This window comes from Bactrocera latifrons, unplaced genomic scaffold (assembly GCF_001853355.1).
Source record: "Bactrocera latifrons isolate USDA-ARS-PBARC rearing strain unplaced genomic scaffold, ASM185335v1 scaffold_3, whole genome shotgun sequence".
Taxonomy (NCBI): domain Eukaryota; kingdom Metazoa; phylum Arthropoda; class Insecta; order Diptera; family Tephritidae; genus Bactrocera; species Bactrocera latifrons.
In genome coordinates this window covers 601359-616977 of record NW_017536629.1, presented here as the reverse complement: position 1 = coordinate 616977, position 15619 = coordinate 601359, and the positions used below count along the sequence as shown (strand labels likewise).

Here is a 15619-nt window from a genome sequence, read left to right as displayed (position 1 = left end):
ATACTGAGCATCTTTCTCTTTGACACCATGTCTGATATCCCACGTGATCTGTCAAATACTAATGCATGAAAATCCTAACCTCAAAAAAATCACCCGATATGTATATCCACGCATTAACTCGGATTCATTGCGCTTGAACATATAAGACTAATAAATTTTTGTTACAAAAATCGCAATCGGAACAATATCAACAAATTTTAATCTTTTTCAAATTCTGTTTTATTTTTAAAATTTCTTTTTTCACGGTAAAATATTTTTTTTATGAAATAACTAACCTTATACATATTGCTGCTATTAACATTTTATAAATTAAATTTCTATAAATTTGGTGAAAGAAAATAGTATACAAGACGTAATTTTTCGAAATCCTACCAATAAACGACAACATAGGGGGTAGTGAATACTATTCTCCGATGGCAACACTTGAGCGAAACTCCATTTGTATTCGCTACGCTGTGCAGGCTCAGAACTAAAAGTTGACGACCGACCGGTCTGGAAAAATAGTAGCGGTTGAGTCTGCTGTGTGAATGTGTTTTGTCGGCAACTGTACCCAGTTTCATTGTGCTAACACACAGTCGCACATGCAAACTAACATAAACGGTTGCCGGTAGATTTGTACATGCGCTCTCAAACATATCAATGCGCCATGTGTACCTACGAAGMGTTGGAAATGACGACTACGTAAACATTCTCATCCGCTGTTGTTGCAACATACATTGTTGTGTTCGGCCGGTCTTCTGTAATTTGCCGGCTTAGTCGTTCTCTTCGCACGTTATTGTATCTGTTAATTGATAAATACATATGCATGTGTATATGAAATGAGAGAGCACTTTGTAGATATAATATGTGAGATGTTGCAAACAAAGAAGAGCGTTGTATTTGAATATTCGAACATCGAAATATTGCCAAGTAATGTTGCTGAAACATTATATATAGGTTGCCTCAAGATGATGGGATTGAAAGTTGAAATAAATCTTTTACAGTAAAGTGTTTATACAAATAAGTCACTTTTCCCATAATAAGGTTTGACAGGAAATTTAAAATTTTTTTTAGCTTCCGATTTCAGTTCTACCAAAAAGTCAGGAATTATTGTAATTGCACTTTTAATCCTATTAAAAATATAATGCTAAACTTAAGCTTTATCTGCCTATTAGAACATTAAATTATGACAGCTATAAATTATATACATATGCGCATGCTATGTTCTTATTTTTGCATAAATTTGCGATTATTTACTAATGCATTCACCCATGGCCTGCACCGTCGAAAGAATATAAAACATGTCTGAAAGAATTCTAGAAAAGTTGGTCATGTGCAAAAATTCACATAAACAATTAAGTTCGTTCACAAATGCATCCAACCTAAATCGAAAAAAATTAAATAAAAAGTTGCGCGGGAAAATGTATCAGCCTTATCGACAGGCGATATGTTGCTTGTCAGCACATCCATACATACATATGTATGTACACAAATATTCCCCAACAAACAGCAATTGAAAAAATCGTTTAGTCTAATATTTTTGAGCAGAGTGTGGAGATAAGAGATGCGTTGATGCACCAGTGTATGCATATACATATCTTTGTATGTATGTCCATGAATTAGTGTCATACTTCACTATGGAATGCTTTGATCAACCTTTTGCTTCTTTTGCTTGACAAGAAAGGGTAAAAAGTCTTGAGAAGAAAATGCATGGGTAACGTTAAATTGCAACAGCGACTTGACTGCTGACATGACGAAAATGTACATACATACATGTATGTATCTTTAGCATAGTGGCCGTGCATTGTACTCATTGGAGAGCAGTTGTTTGTTTTGGTGGGCGCCCATCTGTGGTACAAAGTCGACATGCAAAAGAACAGTGCTGCCATTATTCCTCTCACCCCCGTTCTCATATAGTATTTTGTTGTTTTTCTTTTATTCTGCTCTTGCTGTTTACACTTGTATTTCTTATTTTGCTTTTTTTGTTTTACTTTTTCAGCGCCATACTTTGAAGTCATTTTCATAATATTCACGTTTTTGTTTTTATCATGTTTTTGGAGATATATCTGCATACATATGGACATATTATATATAAGCATATACATTTGTATATATGTATGTATGTACAGTTATGTAACTGCAACTGCGCTTTTCTAAGCAGTTTTTTCTACATAGTCCAATTGGAAAATGATAGCGCAGCAGACAACAAGTTAACTAGCAAGAAACAAATTTTGATGTCAAATTTAAAGTTTAAAGTTTTTATCATGTAGACTTTTGATCAAATGATTGGACGACAACTTATCGAATCCTTACCATCCAAATGGGGATTATTTATCAGCTAACACAACAACAGCAATAATCAAGAGGTAGTAATAATTTTAAAGTAAACAACGAATTTTAAAGATTTCGAATTTATTTGTTTGGGATTATACTTAAATGTAGTGCCATATATTAAATGCGATTTGATCTCAGTTAATACTTCTTGAAAGAAAGCATCAGTGAAAAACAATTAAGGAGAACGTCAAACTGTCGGTGGTGTATAATTAATGTATAATTTCCTTGATATGCTCTACAAATTGGAAATAGGGACCATCCTGACCTATCTACATGTATACATTTATAAGAACATATTTATGTCCATAGGATATCTGAGTGACCATATCTATAATCGTTGACAGTGTAATAAGTTCAAAGGAGCCTCTTACGAAGCTTCATCTTATAATCTAAAAATGTATTTTCCACTTGTCAATCTGTTGATAAGAATCTCAAATGAATGAGCAGAGATAGCGAGTACTGAATGATAATATAATAGACATGTGTAAATATTTATTATAATTATTACATTACATATACTTACATACATATTTATACATATGCTTGTACTTATTTACAATATGTATATGCACTAATACATATATATATATGTAAATATATAGTGTAAGTATCGCACATTTTCTGCTGGTACGATAACACACTTTATACAAAACCAGTTCGGTCTTAGCTTAAAGACACATTTTGTTTACTGATTCTATAACTATTTATTACTTCTACAATCACTAAGCCCAATGAGAAATGATGATGAATGAAATGTGTGTTCTTTAAGTGTAGCTTATATGCATATTAACTGAACATATTAACTGAGCATATTAACGAAGAACATATTAGTAAAAATTATATAGTTTTCTTTTGAATATTACTGCAAAGGAATGTAGCCATACATACATATGAGCTAGAGGAATCCTCACACCACGCATGCAACTGTTGTCCTTATGATCTAACCGTCCTCCGACCTACACAACTATCTAATCCCATATATTTTGTTAAATTTATATTTTCATTGCAGCTATACACAATGCTAATACTTTCCACCTGGGTTCTTTAACATTGCGATCATTCTTTTCCCTTCAATTTTCGTTGCGTTTGTTTAGTTTTCTTTTTATCAACTTTTTAACGTTGTGTGCTAAAATTGGCTTTCCTTGCGTCTATTTGTATTCGTAAAACTTTTGTTTACATATTACTTCTATCAATGGTCTTGTAATGATTTCTCGTTGCGCGGGAAAAAATCCTACAATTGTACACATGTGTGTCACGAATGGTAAGCCAATGGTTGTATGTAATTTTGTAATTTCGTGCCCAAGTGTGTGTTTATGTTTGATTATTCATGCTTTGTTGGTTGCCAAGATATTATTTTAACTTCAGTTTCTGCTTAGGTACCTTGTTTTTTTATACAAGTTCAAGCGGTGTTGTCTTTTTTACGATATACTCTTACATACAGACGTATCTTTTTGCTTGCTGTGTGCTCGTACGTCTTCCTAGGCGATAACTTTGAGTAAAAAACACATACATACAACTTGGTAAATTCACAACGGCTCAGAGGCACCCTTGTAACCGCCTGGCAAAGCAGCAACCACAAAAAACGTGAACAAACTTCTGCGAAATTTTATACTTCTAGATACATACAAGCGGTTGCTTGCACTTTATGTGTGTATCTACTGCTAACTACATACATACATATGTATACGAGTGTGTATTTGTGCAGGTATAAAAATGAAAAGTATTTAGAATTGTTAGAATATTGATGTTTTTTTGTGTGATTTGCTCATTATCTGGGCAAGGCGCTGGTTGGAAGTTTTTCCGTATTGGCATAGGTTCATAGGTTTGGCGTTGTTGGTATTGTTTATCAGCTCACAACACGGCATTTTATTATATTATATTTAGGTGTGAGTGTCTGAAATGGAAATGCGCCTAGTAAATTTCTTCGTGTTTTACGCTTTTCTCTTCACTTCGACGTGTTTTCTGATTGCCTGGTTTCCATGTAAATTTGTTGAAACATGTTTCCATGTGATTTCTTTTATTCATGCCAAATGTTTATGTAGGTATATATGTATATAGTACTTGGATACATACACACATACTTACATATGTATGTATATCTTATGCTAGAACTTCTAAAGTATGGATAATGAAAACATATACATTTTGTATGACACTCTAAATTATTAACACTTATTCATATATACTCGTATATGATATAAGCTCTGTTAAAGGTACATCTCCATTAACCGATCCTAGCGTTTTTGAGCGCTTATTAAGGACAATCTATTAGGCGTATAACCCTGTTAATTCGTTCCCACGACACAGTCTACATAACTGGAACGGCCCTGGGTTTTTTTTTATACGGCCAGTTACTGCTAACACGGCAGAATTCTGCCTCTGTAACAACAGCAACAACAACATTAACTGGTCATAACAGATCTGGTGGTCCTGTCCGTGTCCACATGGGAGATTGCACTGTATTACTTTTACTATTTTAACATTTTTATTTCCAACTCTAACTTAGTCTAATTTAATTTATCTTTTTTTTTAAGGAAACATCGCGACCGACATTGGATCTATACATCTCAGACTCGTTACAGGACATGCTAGATGTCGACATTCGCAGCGAGATTTCGAGTGTGGTTGGGGGAAGCAATGAACTCGCTTCCCTGGTCAACGATCTGCCGTCCTCTTTTGATCACGCTATCGACGCAATTTCTTCCATACACAACAGTAGTGGTAGTAATTTAAACGCTGCTGCGTTATCTTCCTCCACAAACAGCTTTTCCTCTTGGCTGGGAAACATCTCAGGGCCGTCATGGTCATCATCGAACGATTACTATGTCGATTTAGGAGCTTGTGTGGATCCGGTGTCTGTAATGCCATATGTATCCTCATCATTGCTACATAAATCGCCGAAAGTAAATTTAAATGCGAATAGTTTACAGAATTCCGTATGTTCTCCACCACCCGCGTCACCGAACGTAAACGAAACCAAATCACATTTAACATTTTCACCTGCCCAATTAAAAGTTAGCGCCGGTGCGATGCGCAACGAGCAGCTTTATTCACACATACCAAAGCAGATAGTGGCGATTTCATCGACAGTGACAGCCGCCACTACAGCGCCGGCCACACTGGCGACGAATTCAGCGCTCCAGCGCAAGAATTCAAGTGCGGTGGATACGATCAAAAAGGATTTAGGTGTCGAGTTGCGCAAGCTGAATGCCACAACGACTGATGAGAACAGAATGAGTGCCACAAGTAACAGTGGTGGAGGAAACGTGAACGCTAAGCATACTGCTAATGGCCCCACAAAAAGCACTAGCAGTGGAAACAGTAACATTAGTAGTAGTCTGCTAAACTCAAATGGCATGCTGAATAGCACGACAACGAATACCATTAAGCTGGCGCCCGGTATTGGTGGTCTAACGTTTGCCAACAGCATCGCTTACAATAAATTGAAGCAGCAAAATAGTGTGAAAACTACGCAAAATGGACAATCAGGCGCAACGAATAACACGATTATGCTCAAGCGAGAACGTGACTCCAGTCCGTTGCAAAATATAAGTGTTGTGAATGTTAATGGTAACATTGGTGGTGGTCAACAACACGTCACAAAGTTGGTGGGCCGAAATGTACAAAACTCTAGTTTTACACCAAAAAGCATTGCATCCGTACACTCGCCACTCATGCAGAACACGAGCAATTCGATCGGTTCACCGTCGTCGTCTTCATCCTCATCGCACTCGTCCCCGTCGACTGGTTCCAGTGGTGGCAGTTTTACCGCAGGTCTCATACCAATCACAGCGAACAGTAGTTCAGCCAATGCATCATCATCCTCTGCCAGCACTACAACTATTACAACAATATCCGTAAAACCGTTCCAACAGCGCATTAAGGTGGCGCCAGTGGAATCTGAGTTTCCCAAGCCTGCATATTCTTACTCTTGTCTCATAGCCATGGCGTTAAAAAATTCTCGCAGTGGTTCCCTGCCCGTCTCAGAAATATATAGCTTTATGTGTGAGCATTTTCCATATTTCCGCACAGCGCCGAGTGGCTGGAAAAATAGTGTGCGCCATAACCTCTCATTGAATAAATGCTTTGAAAAGATTGAAAAACCCGCGACAAATGGCAATCAACGCAAAGGCTGTCTATGGGCAATGAATCCGGATCGCATTGTGAAGATGGACGAAGAAGTCCAAAAATGGTCGCGTAAGGATCCCATGGGTATACGCAACGCAATGGTGCATCCGGATCATCTAGATGCATTAGAGAGGGGTGAAATGAAACATGGCAGCTCAGGTGATTCAGATATCGAATTAGATAGTCAATCGGAAATTGAGGAGACTTCCGATTTGGAAGAGCAAGAACTCGACGACACCATTGTGGATAATATGTTTGTTGAGGAGGACATTGAAGAAGACGAAATGATGAGTACCGGTATAGTGATAAATAATTCGGATGAACTAAGTGAGCCGGGTGATGTGAGCGTCTGTGGTGCTGGCGATGATGTCGTTGGCATGCAACAAAATCGAGATTTTGATATAGAGGTGAGTTTGGAGACACACAAAATAAAAAGAGTGGAGAAGATGGTGCAAAGAGTGCTTGAGCGTGAGCAGAAGGTACATTTGCCATTTTTTATAAATTTTTTTTTTTTTTGATATTTTTTCGCCTGTTTCTTATATCGGCTTTACTGTACAGTAGGAAGTTTTGCTTTTGTTTTCACGAATTCTGTCTCCTTTTGGGCATTTTATGTTTTATGCGAAAGAAGTAAATAATATTATCTCTTCAGTAGCATAACTACCTACGGTTTTTTGTTGTAACCGTGCTCGGTCGGGAAATGATTTGCACAAATATGGTTGCGCCAAAAATGAACAAATAGTCAATTATTAAAAACAACAAATTGAAGAAGAATGCATTTTTGCCTGGTTGCTTGTTCATTTTTTTGCTCTAACCTGTTTGACTTTTTTCACTTTTTGAGAGACCATTCTCTCCGTTCTTCCGCTCCTACAAGTTTTCTGGCCGAACACACACATTCTATGTAATAACATATGTTCATATTTCCAAACCTAATACCAACAGCTATTTTCCTACCGTTTAGCCTGTCAACACACTTTTTTTTTTAGCGAAAAGAAGTTCAAATATAATAATAGTTGTCTTTCAAAAACAGTCTCATAAGTCAAAAGTACTCGCATTGTCAAATCAAAATAGAATATAACAGTTTATACAAAAAGAATATAGCGAGAATATTCGAGGGAAATTGAATTGCCCTAGCATCTAATCTTGAATTTTCTTCTTCATTGGCGGTGTAGTCGATCTTGGAAATTAGTAAAATTTTTGCTTAGCTTTTAGCCGACCTGTACTTGTGTTGTATTGTATTTGTCTATTCTATGTTTTCGCTTTTTTGAGCAACATTTCGTTTGCATAATAACAAATTTTTTTTTTGTATATATTTTTTCAGGTTGAAGATATTTATGATGCAATTGATATTGAAGACGATAAAGAGACGATGCAACGGCATTTAACCGTAAATACATCCGATATAATTGAACTGAGTCCTGCCGATTTGAACGCTGCTGCGCAATCGCCGAAGCGTGCCCGCCTCAACATAAACTACTCCATCGGCCCAGCCGGTGAGCTGGAGAAGCAAATTCAGCAACACAAGCTGCAACAACAGCAACAACTGGTACTGCAAAAACAACAGCAAAAACCAAATCAGATACAACAACAGCACAGTATCAAACAGTATAAAGTGCAGCCACAGCATATTGTTGTGCAAACGATAAGGAATGGTAGCAAAACCACATCCATACAGGCGATTAATACAGCAACCGGCACCACAATCGGCAGCGTCAGCGGCGCACTCTCCACCTTGTCACAGATCAATGGCGCCATATCAAACAATCGTCGCAAAATACAATTAGTCAATCGAATTGTTTAGAAAACATGAATTTAAACAAATGACTCGACACAAAGAGCCACTCAGGCATTTGTTCCTAATGGACAGGTCTCTGGATAGTGAGAACCAAGAAATATTCATTTTAAATAATATAATATGAATATATTTAGTATAACAATATCTAACACAATGTATACGCCGATGAACGTAAGCGCTTAGTACTTGTGATGTTTCGAACAAAAATTAACAAATAATATCTCTCGGGCAGAACGTAAAAGTCCGCAAGGTTTTGGTTCAACATTAGTTCTATTCGTTTTTAAAGCGAATTTGTTATATTTCAAATGTGTTACCACACGAGCGGCGAAGAAAGTAATTTCCTTCAAGTAAACATTTAAAATCGTATGTGTCAAACACAGGTTTTATTTTGATTAACTACATTTTTTGCTTTGAAAACGAATTGACTAATAATATTAACAATACGAAAATTTGGTTACAAATACGCTTAAAATGTTGCGTTGACTCCGCATTGTGTTTATGTGTTCATAATGAATTAAAGGTTAAGTTGAAAACGCATGGTATCGAACATATTGCTCTAAAGGCAATTATTGGAAGTTATTTTAGCAGTGAAATAGTTGCATTTTCAAGGCTATGCATGCTCGCTTTGCAGCTCACGCTCTGTGCATATTAAAAATACAAAATATTCATTGAATTCGCGTGAGCTCGAAATCGATACATGTAATTCTAAGTTCTATTCAAATATTACAATAATCATATTGCAATATGACTTTTGTTAGAAAAAGTGTCCAATATTTTATAACTACTATAATAATTTAAACTTAACAGAAGTTTTTTTTTTTGTGTTCGCTTTTTATATAAATTTATATAATTTCTGACAACGAAATTTAATTTAGATTTCAGTTCTTACACACATTAGTTTTATAACACAATTTTTGGCACATATCAAATTTTATGAACTTGACAAATTAATATGCTCCATTTTGTAGCGCTTCATTTAATTTTCCCAACTTGATCTCTTTGTTAAGTAAGCTTTGTTTTTAAACGATTTTCGACAATTTTCGAAAGACGAACGATTTCTAATTTTGAAATTTTAATGGTGGGCACACAATCGAAACAAACGCCGCCTAGCTCTGGCACGAATGATTTAAAATGTTTATTTGCTTACAGTGGGATTCTCATATGAAATGCGAAGAAACCACTTTTGGAAGTGAGTATTTTAATTTATTTGGGACTTTATCTTTAAATAATAAACATAACTTTTGTTTCTGAAGTGCTAATAGCTGCCTAGCTTTAAGGGAACAGAAGAATACAAAGTTGTTCCCACAAAGAACGAAACAGCGAAAAAGAAAGAAGTGGAAAAAAAGCAGAAATAAGAAAGGAAACACATTAGTTTTTAATAATCATATCCAACCAGCACTTGAGAACTAATTAATCGATTTTTACTTTCAAAACTATTAAGATAAGCAAAAGCGTCAAATTCCGCTTGTGAACAGATCCGTTTCTTCATATGACGGTAGCTAGCAGGAATTTAACTAGCAGCTCTCTCAGCTTCTTACGTACTCAACTTGTGCACACTTCTGCCATTTTTTTTTTTTTTGGATTGAAAAACGCTTTTCCAAAAAATTTGGCTAGCTAGTGAGTGAGACTTAGTCATTCCGAAACAACCAAGTAATTATTTATCGTTGTTGAAAAAAATCTTTGCCGGAAAGGTGACTGTTTGAAGGTTGGAATGAATTCGGGCGTTTGTTTTGATTGTGTACAAAACTATAAGCTGTAAATATAATACAAACATAAATGCAAATAAGTTTTGACTGAGCGGAAAGTCTCTATAATAATGAAAATAATATTATTTTTGTACCTGCTGTACTTGTACATACATTTTAAAGAAGGGTTAGAAACAAATGTTTCGAGTTTGTGGGACTTTCGAATACTTAATGGACGATTCATATAATATAATTTAGTTAAGCGGCTCAAGAGCCCAATTTTTGACCAAACAAAAACAATGTGAAATTGTGAAATGCAATTGCCATACGTTTTTTGGGCGTATGCACTTTCGGACAATAGAAATATGTTTTATTTCAATGGAGATAACTTATAGAGCGGCTCGGGTATATAGTCTGTGTACAGTTGCATTTCAAGTCATTCCTCACATCATTACCTTTTATAGATTCTAAATAAAATATAGCATATTAAGTCATATGTATTTATGTAAAGCCAATCTTGCCAGGTCAGTATTTAAGTACATATATTTAACTGAAAATATTAAAACAAAAACAAATATGCAAACATTTTTTTTAATGTGCGGAACTACGTTCATACAATAGCATATATATAATTAATAGTATTGTAGATATGACGCGGTGGGTGTTTTACTTACCTCATTTAAACAGTCAATTGAACAAAAAATTCATTAGAATATATACAAAAATAAATAGTAGCATAACCTCAACTTACTAAAATATTTTGTAAATATTAGCGTTAAGGCTCCAACTAAAGTAAATACATACTATAACTGTATAACTTTATTTTAGATATAACAACTACACCAAAACTCGATAATTAGAATTCGTTTACTCTTTGCATTTGTAATCGCATTTAATGAAAAACTTTTTTTTTTTTTTCTCGAAGCAATGATTCGGCTTGCCGAATGCCCAAAATGAAGAAAGTACAAGAACAAGAAGTTAATTTTTTCATTTTAAATTAAATTGCCGTCGTCAAACTTAAATGAAATAGTACAAATTTAATTTATATTAAAAACGGGAACAAAAGATACCTAACATTCAGTGACGGAATACGTAGTTCTGGTTAAATCTTTATTATAATTTTTACGTTCCCACAAGTAATCGCATTTAAAGTCATTTACTATAGCACACATGTATATATCTACATCAACATGTACATATGTATGTATGTATGTAATGAAATCGGAGAATTTGGATATGTTCAGACTATTGTATGCAAATGCATTTTTACACGTGTGTTGAAAAATATTTATACGCATATACATATATAGTATATAGGTATACTATATATCTACATAAGTATGATATGAAATGTCATGAGTGATGTTGAATGTCAGTGTGCGTTTAACTATAGCCGGTAATATTAGTTCGTAAGTTTGTAATAGCATTCTTATTTTTATATCACACTTAGGTAAGTAGAGTGTAGTAAGGCAAATGCGAATTTGTATGTGCAAACGCAATTCGTTGTGGTTTGAATATGGGCGCGAATGTTTCCTTTTTTGTAAATGAATGAATTTTTATATCTCAAATACACAACAAAAATAATAGATTAGAAAGGAAGCTAATTTTTATAAAATTGTTAAAACTTATTATTTAAAGTATATACAATGAAAACAAAAACAAAAACATTATATTTCAAAAATGCAATGCTTAACTGTAAGCGTGTGCAAGTCGGTTGATTGTGTATGCAGCTGTCTCTTATACACATCTAGATGTGTATAAGAATAAAAAATAAAAAAAAAAAAAAAAAAAAAAAAAAAAAAAAAGAAATTTAAAAATTATATAAAACAAATAAAAAAAATATGAAAAGCCATTCACTGTTTTATTTATGATTTCGAATTTGGCATTGTCTTTTATCATTAACTGTTTGCTTTACCTTAAACCATTACCAGCGTCTATCGCTAAGTATCCGGAACGGACCTGAATTTTTATCGAGTCAATGACTGTCAACTCGTCACCATTCCTCGAAATTACTTCAAGATTGTTTTCGGTCGCTACAACTATAATAACATGTGTATCATTATATTCACAATTAAGGATTAGGGTTTCTAAAAAATCTCAGGTGATTATTTCGGCAAAAGTGGTGAAAAAGTTATTTAATCAAAGAAGTAATAGTTGGAATAGCTAAAAATCTCAAGCTTCTTGCCAAGAGTGATACTGAAATTAAAGCTTTGATGGACCCAGTAGACATTAATATTGAATTCGGGTTCTATTCAGCGTTTTTAAATGTAGCCAAGGTACGTTTTCTCCAAGTCTGGTTAGCAGACAACTAAGTTTCGGTAGACTTAACCAATATTCCTTTTTAACCAAGACTCATAATTTTAACCAGAACTTAGCCGACAGATGGCTGCTAACCAGCCTTTGGGAAACGCCCTAAGTTGTCTATAAGCAAGATAAATCGAACACATCAAATGTCTGGAATGGAGGTAGTCGGTACAGAAGAAGCTATCAAATGGTGAGTTTTACTGGAGGTGGTAAGTACTTCAAAATTTATAATTGCAAAAAGGACAATTGGGCATTAAGTCTTTCAAAAGAACTAAAGAACAAAAATTGCACGTGATAACAAAATTCTTATCTAAACAGTGTCATGCGTATAATTCACACAAGAGCGGACTTCATTTAATGGACTCATATACACATATAGGTCGAAATGGACTCCGCATTTAAACACAAAATATGGGAACTATAACATTTTACCAACCCTTCGACATGGCTTTAATTATTTAATGGATTCATATTATATTATATAGAACCGTCGGTGAAATGATGAGTTAGAAGAATATATGACATTCGCGGTATTATTGCAAAAGAGCTTGGTGTTACAGTTCAGAAACGATCGGTTTAGCTCTTAGCTCCCGCTAGAACTAACATTTTTCATAAGAAAATACCAAATATTGGGTATTTGGAATTAGACAGCTCTCAATTAGATATACTCCGTTCCCTTACCGCCTAGGTCGGATCAAATTTCTTGTAGGCGAAACGAAAAAAGAGAACTATCCTGAATTTCCTCCTGCGCCTACTGACTGCTATCAATCAGTCAATTAGCAGGAGTTCACCAGGGGCTCTATTCTGTAACTCGATTCGAAAAAAAATTTACTCGAATTCGGATTTTCAAGCCGATTTCAAATAAAATATTCGTAAAGTTTTCTTTTCCATTTCATGTTTCCTTTCGGCCCTACTGCTGAGGGTAACTTTAAACTTCCTGGTGAAGTTAACCTTTTTGGTAATGCTTTCCCTTACCTTACCTCTGCTAAACTCTTCTACTGTCTTTTGGAGCAGAGTGCGTTTGCCGACTTGAGCGATTACTAAGTGTAGCGGGGTGAGTTCCAGCAAGACTTTGAGTGTCGCCGTGGGACATGTGCGCATGGCACCCGACACGCACATGCAGGCGAGCCGTTGCAGCTTCGATAGTTGAAGTCCTACCGAAGTCTGGCTTGCTTTCGGAGCCCAAGACACCGGCTGGTGTTACTGTTGTTGGTAGCATTGACCCTCACTGAATGCCACTAAAATATTTGCGTTCAACACTAGAAATCGATAATTTCTGGAACATCTAACGAGATGGTACTACTTTAAAGGACTGAACCATGGTTTCAATGGACCAGTCCGGCATAAGATTGTTCATTTCACTGATGTTTGTGTACAAATTGACAAATTCGTATCGTATAATAAAAAAGGAAAGCCAAAAATATATTGATAGTTCTTTATTTTGCATTACATAAATTTAGAGTCATAGTAAATAATTTGATTTCCAAAATTGTTTTTTTTTAAGGTTTTATAGTTAGTATATTTTCACATTGCTTAAAAATATAGTTTGTAGCATATTTGCTTAATTTTAACAACCAATTCTGATTTTTTTTTTTCGCTGTAGTCAAAATGAATTGCGCCACATTTTGTACCGATATTTATATGTATATGATACAGGTAAATACGTATGTTTATAAGTACACATACATATATATATATATATATATTTAATACAATGAAGGTTTGAGCATTGGAATGTTTATTGCGTTTACTATAAAATATACATATAACAATTACATTCATAGAGTTCTTTGAGCAATTACGAAATTATTGACTATGCAGAACAATATAGTTTTATATTCCTTTGTGCTGTTTGGTATTAATCACCTTATAAAAATACTCGATTCATATTTGTACATGAAACATTGTATGCGTTGTAAAGAAATTGTATTATTACTTTTATATTATATTGTATGTATGTGTATATATTTATATATTCAAATTACCCACAATAAGTGCTGCAGTCGAAAGTAGTTTGATTTATAAACTACGCAATAATTAATTAGTATGTAAAGTGTTTTAATGCTAGGTGATGCTTTTGGAAATTTTGAAAAAAAAATTCTAAAATAAAAGCCCTTAATTAAAACGATTATGACTAGCAAACTGGTAAATGAACAGCTAAAATACTAATGAATTTTGAATTCGTGTTCAATATTATGTAATTTTAAAATAATTCTTCAAACTGTTATGGCTTGTTATGGGGTTAGACCAATTTAGAGCATTGGAAGGTTAATTTTTATCATTTATTATTTTTGGAGCAAAGGAAATGGATTTAAATTTTTGAAAGGCTTTATGTGTTGTATTCACGGTTTACAAAATGGCGCCTGTGTTCCATGTTCTATTTGCTGAAGCTAACCAACCAAACACCTTGACACTGCAGCGGGTTGAACACAACTATTCTAATAATATATATTTTTAGAACCCCAAAGTGATTTTGAAAAATATTTTCGAATTTTTGTAATTCCTAAACTGGTCTAACCTCTTAAGCAAATAAGTATCATCTTATAAAAGGTTTTTAAATTTTTAAGTAAAAACCCTTTTTTTTTCTTGGAATGGCGGTAGGAATTGAAAAACAGGAAACCAACGTTCGGTTGCACCGAAGCTAGAATATTCTTCACGAATAAAATGATTATAATTGGTTAGCTTGACAGCTTATGCTATGGTGGTTCGATCTGAGGAATTTGAGCGGACATTGTAGCGTTGCCTTGAACCATAAAATTTCGTGAAGATATTTTGTCAAATAATAAAGTCTTTTATACAAGATTTTATGCTATAGTGGTCCGATATCGGCGTAGCAGCTTATTGGAGAAAAAAGGACATCTTTTTCAGTTCAAGAGACTTATTCGCGTATATGCAGACATGCAGACTGACAAGGCAAAATGTACGCAGCTCTTCACGCTCATCATTTACATACAAGTACATATATTAATAGTATTTTATAAGGAAACTTATTATACTCAGGACAAAATGCATATTTTATAATGATATTTCAGAGCAGCTTTTGAAGCACGGGCTTCGAATCAACGAACAATTGTTTAATATACATTTTTATACCCACACTGTCTGTATACAATTTTTAAAATTTGTTTAGAAAATAAGAAACATGTATGTAAGCTGATTTAATAACATAACTTAAAAATGAAAAATGTATTCTGATTTTTCTATAACTCCTATAATTTGCTAATTAACTAAATTTGATGGCCGTCTGTACTTCTAGAAAGACTTTGAAACTTCTACGAACAAAAATATAGTACCGGTATACAATTGTGAAATAAAAAATAAAATTTAAAAAATATATACAAAATAGTAAAATCATAATATATTTAAATTTTTTTTTAAGCTATTTGAGCAAAATTCT

General features: G+C 34.2%; 1 protein-coding gene across 3 annotated transcripts in view; it reads left to right on the top strand.

Annotated features, from left to right (window-relative positions):
• LOC108970488 (serine-rich adhesin for platelets) overlaps positions 1–10732 on the top strand; it is a 17804-nt gene extending 7072 nt beyond the window's left edge. The window contains exons 1-3 of one of the 3 annotated variants that reach the window (XM_018935918.1): positions 3525–3574; positions 4848–6848; positions 7760–10732. In XM_018935918.1, the coding sequence (XP_018791463.1) occupies positions 3572–3574; positions 4848–6848; positions 7760–8239 (2484 nt within the window). In that variant the 5' untranslated portion in view covers positions 3525–3571 and the 3' untranslated portion in view covers positions 8240–10732. Of the gene's footprint in view, positions 1–3524; positions 3575–4847; positions 6921–7759 lie in introns of those variants that run through there. The other 2 variants (XM_018935917.1, XM_018935915.1) reach the window with 2 other exon arrangements.
• The last annotated feature ends 4887 nt before the right edge of the window (positions 10733–15619 follow it).